A 17,556-nucleotide genomic window follows, 5' to 3' on the forward strand; every position below is an offset into this window, starting at 1 on the left:
CCAATAGATGACTATGAGTATCCACTTCTGTATTTGCCAGGCACTGGCATAGCCTCACAAGAGACAGCTATATCAGGATCCTGTCAGCAAAATCAGGTGGGCAGTCTCTGGATGGTCCTTCCTTCCATCTCAGCTCCAAACTTTGTCTCTGTAACTCCTTCCATGGGTATTTTGTTCTCCATTCTAAGGAGGAATGAAGTATCCACACTGGTCTTCCTTCTTCTTGAGTTTTGTATGTTTTACAAGTTGTATCTTGGGTATTCTAAGTTCCTGGGCTAATATCAGTGAGTGTATATCATGTGTGTTCTTTTGTGATTGGGTTATCTCACTAAGGATGATATCCTCCAGATCCATCCATTTGCCTAAGAATTTCATAAATTCATTGTTCTTAATAGCTGAGTAGTACTCCGTTGTGTAAATGTATCACATTTACTATATCCATTCCTCTGTTGATGGATATCTGGGTTCTTTTCAGCTTCTGGTTATTATAAATAAGGCTGCTATGAACATAGTGGAGCATGAGTCCTTATTACAAGTTGGAACATCTTCTGGGTATATGCCCAGAAGAGGTATTGCTGGATCTTCCGGTAGTACTATGTCCAGTTTTCTGAGGAATGGCCAGAGTGGTTGTACAAGCTTGCAATCCCACCAGCAATGAAAGAGTGTTCCTCTTTCNCCACATCCTTGCCAGCATCTACTGTCACCTGAATTTTTGATCTTAGCCATTCTGACTGGTGTGAGGTGGAATCTCAGGGTTGTTTTGATTCTCATTTCCTTGATGATTAAGGATGTTGAACATTTTTTCAGGTGNTTCTCAGCCATTTGGTATTCCTCAGTTGAGAATTCTTTGTTTAGTTCTGTACCCCATTTTTAAAATAGGGTTATTTGATTTTCTGGAGTCCAGCTTCTTGAGTTCTTTGTATTAAGGAAAAGTAATTGTTGCTTCCTCTTATTTTTGTTGTTAGAGTTGGGATTCTGTTCTTGCGGCTATCTTCTTTTAGGTTTGTTGAAGGATTACTTTCCTGTTTTTTCTTGGGTGTAATTTCCTTCCTTGTGTTGGAGTTTTCCCTTTAATATCCTCTGAAGGGCTGGATTTGTAGAAAGATATTGTATGAATTTAGTTTTGTCATGGAATACTTTGGTTTCTCCATTTCTGGTAAAAGAGTTTTGCTGGGTATAGTAGCCTGGGCTGGCATTTGGTTCTCTTAGCGTCTGTATCACATCTGTCCAGGATCTTCTGGCTTTCATAGTCCCTGGTGAGAAGTCTGGTGTAATTCTAATAGGTTTGTCTTTGTATGTTACTTGACCTTTTTCCCTTACTGCTTTTAATATTCTCCATTTAGTGCATTTGTTGTTTATAAGTTACTTCTTAATGTGGGACTAGCACTGAAGTTTGGTTCATTTACCCAGTGTCATTCCATTGGGGGAAAAACCCTCCTTTTCCCTCTCCCAGTAGCTATTATTTGCAAATAGCTTCTTGGCTAGCAATGGGATTTATGCCCACTTCCTTTCTCTGTGCTGGCATTTTTTTCATGATGAACTTACACAATTCTTATGCATGCTGTTACAGTCTCTGGATTCATATATGCACCAGCCCAGTTGTGTCTGAAAACATTTTTTTTTTTTTTTGATGTTGTCAATTACCTTTGGTTCTTGCAGTCTTTGGGTCCCCTATTCTGCATAGATCTTTGAGCCTTGAGGGGAGGGATGTGATAAAGACACCTCAGTTAGGGTTAATTATTCCATAGTTTTTCATTCTCTGCATATTGCCTAGCTGTGGCTTTCTATATTAATTACTGTTTTAGCAAGAAGCTCCTCTGATGAGGGTCAAGTGATGTACTGATGAATGGGTAAGCAACATGTCATTAGGGGTTGTTTTATTGTTATGTTTATTTATGAGAATAATAATTGTAGGTTTTCCCTCGGGGCCCTTGACCTATCTGGTATCAGGTTGTCCACTGTAGCAGTTTGAAGTGTGGGTTCTGTACCATGAAGTAGGTCTGAAGTCCATAAAAAGATGGGATAGGGATACTCCCAGAGCATCATGTCGCTATTGAACCGGTGGTCATCTATGGGAGAGGGATACTCTCAGAGCATAGTGTCACTATTGCACCGGTGGCCATCTCTTACAGGATTGTGTGGCTCACAGGGTTCATAGCTGGGCGAGACTGATGCTTCCCTTTCTCCTCTCAGAGCGTGAGTGCCTTCTGGCATTATGAACTTCAGTAGGAGTGAAGCTTCCACTTGATCACCAGCTCAGTGCTTCCATATTCAATGACATAAGTGTGTGGCATCACACACCAGTAGGGTCTTAGCATCAGATCATGGAGGGTAACCAATATCATTGGCAATAGCCTATACTGTTTCAGAGCAGAGTCTGTAGGGCCTCTTTGACCAACAACTCAAAAAGATTTAACCTATTTCTGATAACTGGGTAGTATCTGGTGTAAAGTTGGTTATTCTCTGGTAACTCCATTTAAATTCCATTTATATATATCTGTATCTTAGGAAGCTGAATTAGTGTTAGTCTTTAATGGTGAGGTATTTCTTGGAGCAAGCAAGAAGATGGATTGGAGGCAACAGAAAAATTCTGTTTTTAAATCCAGGGGAACTGACATTGTTAATATTGAGAGATATTATTGAACAGTATTCATTAATTTCTGTTATTTTGTTGTGCTTTTTAGAACTTTTTTTGTTGAACTGTTCTGGGATTATTTCTTGTGTCCTATCCTTTAGGGTATAGTAAACCTTTTCTTTAGGCTGAAGTATTCCATCTAGTGTTATTTTTAAATCTGTATCTGTGGACATGAATTGTTTAAATTTGATCTTATGATGAAATATATATATATATTTCATACATACATACATACATATATACATACATATATACATATAAATATATACACATATATGTATATATACATGTGTATGAAGAGATATATACACATATGCGCATTGTATAATAATTAAAAAAAGAAGTCAGGAATCATCGGCAATAACCTATACTGTTTTAGAGGAGAGTCTGTAGGACCTCTTTGATGTTTTCTCCTATTATAATTGGTAACTTTTTTTGGGTTTTTCTTTTTTTCAAAATAGCTTTTTTTTTTTTTTTTTTTCTTTTCTTTCTGTGTAACAGTCCTGGCTGTTCTGGAACCAGGCTGGCCTTGAACTCATCTACCTGCCTCTGCCTCCCTAGTGCTGGGATTAGAGGTGTGTACCAGCATGCCCACTTGACATGACTGAAAGCTTTGTTGGTATCTTAGTTACTATTCTAGTGTTGTGAAGAGACACCATGACCAAAGTAAGTCTTTTATAAAAGAAAGCATTTACTTAGAGGAGTGCTTACAGTTTCAGCGATTTAGTCCATTATCATTATGGTGGGAAGCATGACAACAGGCTTGGCATAGTGCTGGAGAAGTAGTTGGGAGCTATATCCTGGATCATAGGGGTGGGTGTGGGTGTGGCATAAGGGGTAGGGAGGGGGAGGAAGGAAGGGTGTGTGTGTGTGTGTGTGTGTGTGTGTGTGTGTGTGTGTGTATTTGTCTGTGTCTGTGTGAATGTGTGCTTGATCCTCTGGGCTTGACATGGGCTTTTGAAATCTTTTTTTTTTTTTTTTTTTAATTTATTTATTATTATTTTCTTTATTTACATTTCAAATGCTATCCTGAAAGTTCCCTATACCCCACCCCCGCCCCTGCTCCCCTACCCATCCACTCCCACTACTTGGCCCAGGCCTTCCCCTGTGCTGGGTCATATAAAGTTTACAAGACCAAGGGGCCTCTCTTCCCAATGATGGCCGGTTAGGCCATCTTCTGCTACATATGCAGCTAGAGACACAAGCTCAGGGGGTACTGGTTAGTTCATAATGTTGCAGCACCTACAGGGTTGCAGCCCCCTACAACTCTTTGGGTACTTTCTCTAGCTCCTCCATTGGGGACCCTGTGTTCCATCCAATAGCTGACTGTGTGCATCTACTTCTGTGTTTGCCAGGCACTGGCATAGCCTCACAAGAGGCTGCTATATCAGGGTCCCTTCAGCAGAATCTTGCGGGCATGTGCATTAGTATCTGGGTTTGGTGGCTGATGATGGGATGGATTCCCAGATGGGGTAGTCTCTGGATAGTCGAATACTGAATGGCTGAGAAACACCTGAAGAAATCATCATCCTTAGTCATCAGGGAAATGCAAATCAAAACAACCCTGAGATTCCATCTCACACCAGTCAGAATGGCTAAGTTTAAAAATTCAGGTGACAGCAGATGCTGGCGAGGTTGTGGAGAAAGAGGAACACTCCTCCATTGCTGGTGGGATTGCAAGCTTGTACAACCACTCTGGAAATCAGTCTGGCAGTTCCTCAGAAAATTGGACATAGTACTACCGGAGGACCCAACAATACCTCTTCTGGGCATATACCAGAAGATCTTCCAACTGGTAATAAGGACACATGCTCCACTATGTTCATAACAGCCTTATTTATAATAGCCACAAGCTGGAAAGAACCCAGATGTCCCTCAATAGAGGAATGGATACAGAAACTGTGGTACATTTACACAATGGAGTACTACTCAGCTATTAAAAACAGTGAATTTATGAAATTCTTAGGCAAATGGATGTATCTGGAGGATATCATCCTTAGTGAGGTATCCCAATCACAAAAGAAGTCACTAGATATGCACTCACTGATAAGTGGATATTAGCCCAGAAACTTAGAATACCCAAGATACGTTTTGCAAAACACAAGAAAACCAAGAAGGATGACCATGGTGTGGATACTTCATTCCTCCTTAGAATAAGGAACAAAATACCCATGAAAGGATATAGCTACAGGGCTTTTGAAATGTTAATGCCCACCCCCCAGGGACACACTTCCTCCATCAGTCACTAATCCTTTCAAATAGTGCCTTTCCCTGGTGACTAGCTATTCAAATATTTGAGCCAATGGGGGACAGTCTTATTTAAGACAGCTGGGTCTGGGTTGGTATCTGTTGTTTCTCAGAGTTTGTAGAACATCAGTCTAGGCACATCTGGCTTTTAGAGTTAACATTGAAAAGTCAGGTGTTATTATTATAGGCCTGCTTTTATATGTGACTTGATCTTTTTTTTTTTTTTTTTGTAGTTTTTAATATACTTTTTGTTCTGTACATGTAATGTTTTTGATTACTATGTGACAGTAGGAGTTTCATTTCTGGTCCTGTCTATTTGATATTTTACATACTTCTTGAATCCTAATAGGCATATTATTATTTAGATTTAGGAAATTTTCTTTTATTAGTTTGTTTAAAATATTTTCTGTGCCTTTGGCTTGGGTTTCTTCTTCATCCTGTATACCTATGATTTATAGGTTTATTTGTTTGTTTGCTTGCTTTTTTCATAGTGTCCTAGATTTCTTGGATGTTTTATCCCTGGATTTTTTTTTAGATTTTTAACATTTGAGTGATTATTCAATTTTGTCTACCTTGTCTTTAAGACCTGGCATTTTTCTCTTCTAATTAATTTAATCTTTTGGCAAAACTTTTCTCTGAGCTTTTTTGGTGTTTTCCTAAGTTTTTCAGTATTAGTTTTATTTCCTTTTTGGCTTTTTTGGTGGTAATCCTATTTCTTTGTTAAATTCTATTTTTATATCATGAATTATTTTCATTGTCATTCACCTGTGTGCTTTTAAGATCTTCATTCAGTCGTTTATTTTTATCTTTAACTTCCTTGAACATACTCATAATTGGTATTTTGAAGGCTTTGTCTTGTGCTTCAGCTAAATTGTTTTTCTCAGAAAATTTTACAATAGAAATAGTGGCTTTTGGAGCAGGCATATTGTCTATGGTTGTTTATATTGGTGTTTTTGGGATGGGATGTAGACATCTAGAGTTACAATGTTTTTGGTGTTTCTTGGTATAGACATCTGGTCTTTCCTTAGTTTCCTGGGTGTTGGACATTTGTTTCTTCTCTACCCTAGTCTATCAGTTTGTATGGACCACCTGAATGATACTTGGGTTTGAGTCTTGGTGCCCCTTTGGGTTTCAGGGACTTTGTACTCTAATTGGTATAGTAGATAAGGTGGCTGACCTTGTAGTTGGGACTCTGGGTTTAGACTTGAATTCGTCCCATATAGGTGCAGTGGGAGGGCTGGGTGGTAGGCCAGCAGACAGCATAAGTGAGCTGACCCCAGAAATCTTTAAGCAGGGTTTTGTTTTGCTCCAAATGTCCCAGGTCTTGGGACTCAGTGGTTGGTGTCTGCTGATGGCATTAAGAGGTAGCATGGAGAAACTAGCTTTGGGAATTCCTGCCAGAAGTTCTCAGTGTAACTCTGGGCTTATACTCGAAACAATCCCAGCTTGATGCAGTGAACCCTGTGCTTGGTAGGTGAGTAAGCTGGGGAAAGGGAATTACTCTGGGGAATCTCTTACTTAAATAGAGGTTAGAGTTGGGCTTCATGTAGTTGCTGTCTTGGGCCCAGTCTAGTTATTAAAAAGGTCCAAACATTCAGAAAAAATATAAATATTTGGCTATATTGTTAGCCTAAAATCGATGAAATACCTGATTTATTGGAGATCATTTTGTTAAATATTTTCACAGTGACTTACTTATTTCTCTAACATGTCAAAAAATGAGTTAGCTATTGGTTATAATAATAATAATATTTTTAATAATTCTTAGCATGGAATTAGAGACAATTTCTTCTAAGTTGCCTTTCTAGCTTCTGCTTTTCTGTTATTTTTTTCATTTGTTTGTTTCCAGATGTATATGTTCTTTCGAATGTAAATTCTTACCACCTCCTGAATTTTCATCTACTTTTATGCTTTGCATATGAAAAAGTCCAGGTTGAAATTTATTCCTTAGTTGATGCTTACCATACCTATTAAGAACAAGATATTTAAAACCCCCCAAAATGTTCCTTTTCTGTGAAATTATGATAGTACTATTCACAATTAATGCCTGTCTTCTAGAACCAGTTTTTCTTACATTTTCTTTTGCAGGTGTTTAATTGACTTATAGTTTGTTTACATGATATGCCCAGTATCTATACATCTGTCTTTTTTTTCTTTTTCTGATGATAGTACTAGGTTATGTTCAAGTTTATTTGTTTTGCTTCATGTACCAAATAGGTTACATACAATGCTACATATCATTAATTCAAGCATTCAGTAAGTGTTTATTGAGGAATTGGCTATGTGACATATATTAAGCTAGTCACTGAAACAAAATCGAAAGCAAAAACAAAATCCTAATAGATTCCTTTTTAAAAATGATACAAGTAGGGGTCAAGTAGGGGTCATGTAATGAGCAAATGTGCAGTTGTGATAAGTGCAATGTCCTGTGGTGCTTAGAAAATATCTAATGGAGAGAGCTGACCTAATTTTTGAAGTTAAGTCATATATCCCTAAGGAATTAACATTGAAGTGCTATAAGAACACTGAAAGTGAGATAGAAAATATCATGATTTTGTTAGCTTTACGGAAGTGTTGGGGAACATTCTTTTACTCTTTTTTTCTGCAACAACATAATAGAATCTGAAAATAATTTGGTTGTTATATGGTTCCCTGGACAATTCAAGTCTACAGATACCATGTTAAAATAAATACAGTAAATTAGGGAGGGCATTTTAAAACTTAAATATAGGTTTGTCCATGGACTTAGTAGTTGATTATAAATTAAAATAGAAAAATTTGAGCTAAAATATCAGTGATAAAACCATTGTTATTTTTGAGAATCAGCAATTAGTGGGACTACTATTAAGTAGGAAGATTTAATATTCTAAAGATGTCCATTGTCCTGAAACTACAAGCTCACTATGAATAACAAGCCCACTATGATTTTAAAGGAAGTGGTGAGAAGCATTGCAGTATTTTATGGAAGGAAGATGTTTTCCCAATCGTCAAAACTGTTTCAACAAAGAAAAACAAAGAGGCCAACTGATTTTTACCACCTTTCAAAAAACTTACAAAGCTTAGTTACTTTTCTACTGCTGTGACAAAACACTGTGAGTAAGGCAAGTCATAAAAAAGTGTTTACTAAGGCTTACAGTTTCAGAGGGTTAGAGTCCATGATGGCCAAACAGAGCCACGGTGATGGCTGAGCACTCACTTCTTCATCTATGAGCAAGAGGTAGAGAGTGCATTGAAGAGAGCAGGAGACTTTGGAAGCACACCCTGAGATACAGCTCCTCCTACAAGGTTACATCTAATTCTTCCTAAACAGTCTCATCAACTGGGGAACAAGTATTCACCCATATGAGCCTGTGGGAGAAACAACACCAATATACTGTGTACTTGGGATATATAGATTTTTTTCCATCTCTTTAAGTCATCTCTATAATACAGAGTAGGTGTTCTAATTTGAGTTTTTATAAATTGACATAGCAAGTGCTCTCTGTTCTTTTTTTGTTTGTTTGTTAGTTTTTGAACTACAATATACTTCTTGAAGACAACAGTTGCATTTATTGTTTCTATAACTTAACATTAGACAGAAATAAGGGAGAAGACATTTATGATTTCAAAAGGTTTAATCCTTGGTTGCTTGGCCGCATTCATCAGTTGAGTAGATCATAGCAGTGGGAGTATATGACAGAGACTCATGATAGACAGGCAGATTGTGTGGAGATTGGAGGAAGAGAGAGAAGGAGGTCTGAAGGAAGTAGGGGCTAGGCAGAAGATGCCCTCAATAACCTTTAGGACAGTGGTTCTCAACCTTCCTAAAGCTGGGATCTTTTAATACACTTTTTCATGTTGTGGTGATCCCCAATCAAAAAAGTACTTTGTTGCTACTCCATAACTAATTTTGCTACTCTTATGAGTTATAATGTAAATATTTGATATGCAGGATATCTGATATGTGACCGTAAAGGGGGTTGTAACCTACAGGTTGAGAACTACTGCTTTAGGAGCTACCCCTAATGACCAGAATCCTTTAGCTGCCTTACCTCCCAACATTTTTGTAACCTTCACAAATATTTCCTCAGCTAAGTATCATGCATTCAGTAAAAGATCCTTTTGGGGCGACATTTCTTGTCCCAATCATTACAAAAAATCCATCATTTAAACACTACTTCAAAAATAACTCAAAGTTTGGATACCTGTATCTATAAAGATTATATGATGGATCTGTGAAAAGGGAGAAAATAAATTTAACAGCAGTGTAGAAATATGAAAAGGTATGACTTTACAGTGGAAAGTGATTGAAGTTTTATGGAACCCTCCCACTGGCGGCCTTTAGAGCAGCAGTGTAGGTTATTATTTGTGGGGAGCTTGAGATTACACCAATGTTTAAAGTAACAGCAGGAAAACTAAGAGGCTGGAGATCAGATTGTCAGGGACCAGCAGTAAACACAAAACTAAAAGTTCTCTTATTTCACCAAGAGTAACATTTGCTTTAGAAGATACTAAATTTAATGAGTTCTTTAGTGAAGAAATTGATATAGAACATACACCAAAATCTGGATTAGAACTTTTATGAAACAAAAATAGCAATACTTCAAAATTAATATATTATTGTGTATATCTTAATTGTTAGTTTGTAAAGTAATTCTTATTAGAATATCATATTTTTGTTGTATTTATACAGGAGATTTTCTAAGTATGGATTGTGCATAAAGTTTAAGTGTAATATATCTAAGATCATTTATTTTTATATTATTTATGACTGCCTTCATGTCCTAGTGATGAATTGAGAAACTAACAAAGACTCTATGGCCCACAATGCCTAAATATTATGCAGCCTTTTGTAGAAAAGCGTATTGACGTTTGCTCTACCTTACCAGATGGTTATGTATTCAAATGTATACATTTAAGGTTTGTCGGACCTTTTATTGTATTTCAAGTTTAGTTTTGACAGTGTTATTCTGGAGTAGGAGTAGTCACAATTACCAATGACATACAGTATTGTGTCCACCTATACAACTATGGAACTTAATATGTGATGGGCTGATATCACAAATTGGTGGAAGAGAAGTTAACTACTTAATAAATGATGATGGGGAAGTAGAATGTCTATATAAAGAACAATGAGATTAAATCTCTGCATCACATCGTATATAAAAATAAACTTCAGATCGATTAAAAGCTTAGCTGTGAGAGGTAAAATTATAGGCTATTCAGAAAAGACTGGAGAATTTTTGTGTGTAACATAGCTAGGTGCACACACATGTATGTGTGCACGTATATGTATGTGCCTACACAAACACACAAACACACACACACACACACACATGCACATACACACACACCAGTCAAATTACACTAATGAATGAAGAAATTGATATATTGACAACTTCAGAGGTCAAAATTAGCAATTACACCACAGACTTGGAGAAGATTTTTCTGTGTTTAAGTTTATAAAGGATTACTTGTAAGCACTCCTTCAAACCAGGAAGAAACATTAAAAGTCAAATCTAAAGTATTTGGTAAAAGATACAAATAAGCAGTTGATATGAGTGACAGTCCATTTGAATGAACTTTATCAGAAACCAGAAAAATGTAGTGGTTTTGGGTCTAATAGTTAGTCTTCAGTGTTCTCACTGCTGTATGTGCCTTGGGCATGATTTCAGGTTTGAGAGTCTTTTCTTCTGTTAGACATGATAGCACACAACTGCAATGCTCTCTGCTGAGTCTAAGCAGGAGGATCTTGAGTTCTAGGCCAGCCTGAGCTACACAGACAATGGGGTAGATAGATAGGCAGGTAGGTATGTATGCAGCAGATAATTGGATGAATAGATAGATAGATAGTTACAAGACAGATACATAAATAGATGCATAGATAGATGACAGACAGACAGGTAGATGATAGACAAATAGATGATGCATAGAGAGATACAGGACTAGAGAGAGAAATATGGATCTAAGGCAGGGAGAACATGTAATGGAACACATTGTGTTGCGTGTAAAGTATTAAAAGAAAGAAAGGGTAACTTTAGAAGGTAACAAAGGAAATAGTGTGTAACTTGGGGTTGAAGATGTGGACTTGTACAGATGTATGCCACTTAACAGTGGGGACATATGAGAAATGTATGATTCAATGACTTGACTACTCTGCAGATATCATACAGTATAATAATGAACCTAAACAGTACAGTTTACTGTATACATCTAGGCTAGAACTATATTACAATTTCATGAAGCTACCATTATATATTCAGCTGCAGTATCATCATTTGGCACATGACTAGTGATTCCAGACTTGCAGGTCATTATAAGAGTTTTCTTCTTTATAACAATAGACAATGAATTAACAATGAATATGTTATTTAATTTCCACATATTTGTGAAAATTTCAAAATATTTCATGTTGTTTTATGTTTCATATCATGGAGTGTTGTGCATGTGTGCTCTAGAGATAAATGTGTATTCTACTATTTTGGTATGGGAATTTTACTTATTTTTTTGTCCTATTTGATCTAAAGTTCACTTTAAGACCTTTATTTTATATTGATTTTCTGTTTATATGCTCTATACATTGTTGACAGTGAGCTCATAGAGTTCATTTCTCTTATTTACTGTCTCATTAGCCATATGCATTTTGCTGCTTCAGTGTTCATCATAGATTTTGATGAATTTATTATAATAGAACTTTCTTTGTATCTTTTTACAGTTTTAAATATAGTTGTCTATTAGATATAAAGTATGTCTCATATCTTTACTTTGTGGATTTCCACTTGCATGGAACATTTTCTCAGTCTCCTTTCAATCTGTGTATCCTTCCTTAGTGGTGAAGTGAGTCTTATAGGCAGCCTACAGCTGAGCTTTTTTTCCTTTTAAGGAACTCTTTCATTTCCTTCTATAAGAGAACATTATCTGTTATGCGTAAGATAACCATTTGTTTATAAATGATATGCACCTTTTGTATATATTCTTTATCTTAATAATTAAAACTTTTAGTTAAAATATTATAGTGTTCCCGTTTTCTCTCTTCCACTCCTCCTGTGTTCCAGCCCCAGTCCCTCCAGAATGTGATTATTTCCAAATCCATTATGTCTCTTGCCACAGATTATTTATTCTATTTCCACCTCTTTGTGCTATGTCTTTGAGTTACATACCTTGAAGTGGACATTTCCTTCCCATCAGGCTGCTGGTGTTGAGAGTGGAAACATGAAGCAAACCAGGAATTCAGATAGGTTTGGATTTCATTATTGCTATCACTGACTTCAGGGGAACAAGAATTCAGATAGGTTTGGATTTCGTTATTGCCATCACTGACTTCAGGGGAACAAGAATTCAGATAGGTTTGGATTTCGTTATTGCCATCACTGACTTCAGGGGATCACAGTCATAAAATTCTTCAAAGGAAGTGAGCTGCTTTTGCATGCACTTACAATGGATGCTGGAGGACTAGAGGTAGCTTCTGTGTTCTGCTGTCCTTACACACATTCCCTCGTATGGAGATTGCATATATTGCTCCTCATGCACTTGAATCTTTACAGGCTTATTGCTTATTGTTTGGTGATTGCTGTGGAGGGAAGTAGGTGTTCTCTCTGTCTTTTCCCTTCCAGTTTTGACAGGTCCTAGTTACCTAACCTTGAGCATGGGTCATCTTATGAGTTTTCTCTCTCCTATCCATGGAACAGTTATGCTTTGATTTCCAATTCTGGATCAAGTTTGGAGGTAGGAGCTTCCTCCTATGTCTTAATGATAAAAGGTGTCTTATTTGTATTTGGGTATGATCCTGGAACCAAGTTTTTTTTTTTTTTCCTGCATTCTGGATAAAGGGTTTTCTTCTTAAATCTTGTTATTAGCTATGATGGCTCTTTGTCTTTATCTTAATCAACAGAGCCGACTTTTCTTCCCTGTGGCTTAAATAAAGCTTTTACTATTTTACTAGAGTCAGGAAATCATGTCTGTACATCAGCGGCCACAGTTTGCCTTTCAATGCCTGAAATATGCACTTCTCCAGAAGTAGGAATTTATTTCTCTTGTCTGTGTATTCAAGTCTTCCAGAGTACTTATGAAGGAAAAAGAATTTGTGATTATCTGCATTCTTTGAGTCTTGGTCTTTAGCCATTTGAAGCTGTCATTTAAGTGAATCTTGCTATTGCACAGATTGTTAATTGGTCTCTCTCTGGAGATGTAGCTTCTTAGACAGAATGCTTACCTAGAATGTGTGAAGCCTTTCTTTCAGTCCCCAGAACCATATAAAATGGAAGTGGTTGTGTATGCCTGTAATTCCAGCAATGGCCTTGAAACTCGAGTAGGAGAAGTCCAGTTCATCTTTGAATATGTAGCAAGTTCAAGGTCATCCTTGGGCACATGAGATGATATCTCAAAAACAAACAACCTACATAATAAAGTAGTAATAAAATAGTACAACCCCTTTACCTAGCTGTATGCTGTTACTTCCTTTTCCTAGGTTATTGCCACCGATGAACCAGTTATACTCGGTGTTCTTGGATTTAGATTGCCTGATGGGCTCAAAATAAGTTATCATTTTGTAGATTATCATTCTTTTGTCATTGGTAGAGTTGGAGTTGATATCATTTTCAGTTTTCTAAGTCTTAAGTTAAGACTTAGATATTTAGTGTTTAATATTGTTATGAAACACTTAAATCGCCCTCATAAATACAATAGAAAAATTTATAATAGTAGTAAATGAAACATCTTTCTAAGATGTATTTTCTCTTAACCTAGTTTTCTTCTTGTTTCATTTTATTTTTATTTATGTGTGTGTGCATGTGCACGTGTGTGTGCAAGATATTAGAAGAAGGTGTCAAAGCTCCCGGTGCTGGAATTACGAGTCATCTTGAGCTAGGGCTGGGAGCCAAACGTGGGTCCTCTGAAGTGTAGCAAGCACTTTTTGTTTTGTTTTGTTTTGTTTTGTTTTGTTTTGTTTTGTTTTGTTTTGTTTTTTGAGACAGGGTTTCTCTGTGTAGCCCTGGCTGTCCTGGAACTCACTTTGTAGACCAAGCTGGCCTTGAACTCAGAAATCCACCTGCCTCTGCCTCCCNAGTGCTGGGATTAAAGGCGTGCTCCAGCATGCCCAGCGTGCAAGCACTCTTAATTGTTGAGACAGCTCCTAGGCTCAAGAGCTTTAATTTGGAAGTGTATTTGGCTTTACTTTTATTTGTTAGGTGATAATATTTCACAGTGTTCTTTTTTTTACAGCTAAGTTGTATTCAGACTGGTTGAACAGATGCATTTATCTATGTGAAATTCTTTAGTTCACTCCAGTTGAAACTGTGTCTCACTGGTTTTAAGATAATAGATTATGGCTTCTTTGTGTATATAAAATTGGCTTCCTATATTTCTGAAGCTAAACTGTTAAAAAATAATGGTAGAAATTTTGTTTAATATTCAAGGGAATGTTCCACAAACATAATCAGTTGCTTTTATAGTTAATATGTATATCAAAGATAGAACTATTTTCAACATTTTAATATATATGTCATGTAAGCAAGATATTATTCTGTAGTTTTCAGATTAAATTTTGTACTTTTATTATCTTGTGTATTTTGATTATAAAATTATATCTACAGATTGTGATTTTGATCATTAGGAAACCAATGTTTAAACCCCTTTCTTTTCCTGCAGAAAGCTGCATCAGCAATTTGAAATGTATAAGGAGCAAGTCAAGAAGATGGGAGAGGAATCGCAGCAGCAGCAAGAGCAGAAGGGTGATGCCCCGACCTGTGGCATCTGTCACAAGACAAAATTTGCAGATGGATGTGGCCATAATTGTTCCTATTGCCAAACCAAGTTCTGTGCTCGATGTGGAGGTCGAGTGTCATTACGCTCAAACAAGGTACAATACTGGAACACGGCTGTTTAACAATAGTTATTGCAAATAAAATGAGACAACTGAAATTGCTTCTGAGATTAACCAAAGAACAAACACCTGTGTTGCGCTCATTTTACACAAAAGGTTTTAGTTTTTTCTGAATGTGAAAGGTAATTTTAACTGTTTCATACCAGCTTATGATTTTGGTTAGAGTCATAGGGCCTTTGACTTTCAATTTCACTGAATGTTTGGAGAACAATGGTCCTGTCCTCTGTATGGATAATGAAAACACTGACCCAGGAGACTCAGATTGAGTCTTAGAGCAACACATCTGATTAATGCAGAGTTATAATGTGTTTCTCTGTTACTATGATACTTTCACAAACTTTGTAGATAATTTTCTTCCTTGGATATTTGAAACAGGCCCATGCTAGCTCTGAGACTCAGTTTTTCATGTTATAGCTTTGGAAACTTTACTTGTTTTTGTTTTCATACTTATGAAATAACATCCAGTATTGAATTTAAAGATCTCATTTCATATTTATATTAGACTTCTCTTCTTTATTCACTCTAGTGAATATGTGAGTGATAGTCATAGAATACTTTGTTAAATTAGCAAAGCCAGTATTAGGAATGCTCTTTTCACTATGTTCTTTTGAATTTCTTTCCTAATTAATATCTTATCACCACACTAATTACTTAGACAGTTCTTACATACAGAACTAATCTTTGTGTACATTATCTGGGAATAATTGTGGGAATTAGTTCTCCTTGTATGATTTCATGTCTTCATTTTCTTATTGTTTCTCTCAATGTTTTGTTTGCCCAATACTAATCCATTGCTGGTTTACTTGATGATGGTTTGTGTGTACATGTATGTGTGTTTGTGTATGTGTGTATGTATGTATGTGTATATATGAATATATGTAGTAATAATATTAAAAAAAATCTTGTCACAGGGTTCCTTCCCACCTTAATGGTTTATGTTCCCGGGTAAAAGACACACACACAGAGACAATCTTTATATTTTAGTATGTCTTAAGTAGCACAATAGTTGGGCGGGCAACTGCCTATCCTCTATGCTGTTAGAATCTACCTCCTATCCATAACCCAAGCTATTACTATGTTTCATCTGGGCTGCTCTTAGCTCCAATTAGGCAGCCCTTTGGGCCACATTCTCTTGACTCCTAGCCCATGGCAGCTTTCTTTTCTACTTTCCTGCATGTCTTCTCTCCTGTCCATGTGATCTCAAGGCTGAGAAACCCAAACCTCACCTGTGTCTTCTCCCCAGCTATTGGCTGTTGGCATCTTTATTCACCATTCAGAATTAACTTGGGAATGGGTCCCAGAAGCTACGAGCCTACTCCAGGAGGCCAGTACTTAGCGTTAAAATAAACAGTAAAAGAAAACCTCAACAAATTGTGTGTGTGTGTGTGTGTGTATTTACATATGAATTGATACATTGGTATAATTTTACATAGAAGCGATATGAGCAGACATTCTTAGGCTTAGGAGGAATATATTCAGTTTCCCAATATTAGGTATAATGTTACCTATAATTTTTTATAGGTACCATCAATTACAAATTTGCTAAGAATTCTTTTATTTTTTTTAAAAGATCTTAAATAGTCATTGAACTTTCCCAAATGCCTTTTGCCATCTACTGAGGTTAATTTTTTTTTTTTTTAAAATATGGTGATGTATATTGAAACCAACTTTGTATTATTAGAATAAACTCCATTTGGTCATGATAGATAATTCATTTTATATATTAATGTGTTTGGTTTACAGCTATTTTTCCTTGATTTTGAAATTAATATCACACTGGCCTAATGGAGAGGATTAGAAAGTAATTTGCTCTCTTTAATGTCACAGAAGAGTCCGTATAGAATAGAGTTGATGTTATTTCACTTGTTGAAGTCTGATTTACATGTAGAACGACTGAGTTGCTATACTTGTGCCACTCCACGAGTCTATTTTATTATTTTAGTTATTAAAAATATTTGTTAGATTTTATCTGTAAAGTTATCTGGGCATGAAGTTTTATTCAGTGGGAAGGTTTTAAAATATACTTTAAATTTTTATTTGATTCAAAGTTATTTTTCATATGTATGAATAAGTTTTCATAATTATATCTCTCAAGGAATCTGTCCAGTTTCACATACATTATTAAATTTATTGATATAAAAATCTTCATTATCTATTATTTTAAATTATGCATAGAATCAGGGCTATTGCTATATCATTTTTGATTTTGTTAATTCAAATTTTTCTTTTTTTGTTGAATTTGGCTACATATTTGATAGTTTTATTGATCTAAAGAACCAACTTCTTTTTTTTTAAATAACCACTATGTGATTTCTTTTTATTTGCAAGTACTTTACAATACAATAATAATAATAATAATAATAATAATAATAATAATAATAATAATAAAAATTAACAGTAATAGACAAAAGAACAAGGCAGTTCCCCTCCAGACGAGACAGATTTCTAATCGTGGATAAAATCCCTGTTCCTAGGAGTATCCCTCTTTTCATTCATGTAATGGAGGAAGCTTTGTTTATTTCAATGCCAAAGAATAGATTTATTTTTAAAAACCTGAAAAAGGTATTTGCTATCTGATTTGTACATGTCTTATATTTATATAGATCAAACGAAGCTTCTCAAAGGACAATTCCACAGGGACAAACAGAACCAACTTCTTACTTGGATTTTCTCCATTGCTGAGTTATGTTTTGATTCTCATTACTTCTGCTTCCTTTGGCTGACGTTTTTAGTTTCTTACAGGCAAAGTGAGGTTTTAATACCCTTTTCTTCTCTGATGGAGGAATCACATGTTCCTAATTTCTTTTTTTTTTTT

The 17,556-nt window shown here is 36.0% G+C and overlaps 1 protein-coding gene across 37 annotated transcripts in view; it reads left to right on the top strand.

Annotated features, from left to right (window-relative positions):
* Positions 1 to 17,556, top strand: part of Rims2 (regulating synaptic membrane exocytosis 2) — a 498,312-nt gene that overhangs the window by 76,780 nt on the left and 403,976 nt on the right. For all 37 annotated transcript variants that reach the window (XM_029547766.1, XM_029547754.1, XM_029547763.1 and 34 more), the window contains one exon: positions 14,507 to 14,717. In XM_029547766.1, the coding sequence (XP_029403626.1) occupies positions 14,507 to 14,717 (211 nt within the window). The remainder of the gene's footprint in view (positions 1 to 14,506; positions 14,718 to 17,556) is intronic.

The sequence above is a fragment of the Mus pahari genome, chromosome 17, assembly GCF_900095145.1.
Source record: "Mus pahari chromosome 17, PAHARI_EIJ_v1.1, whole genome shotgun sequence".
Taxonomy (NCBI): domain Eukaryota; kingdom Metazoa; phylum Chordata; class Mammalia; order Rodentia; family Muridae; genus Mus; species Mus pahari.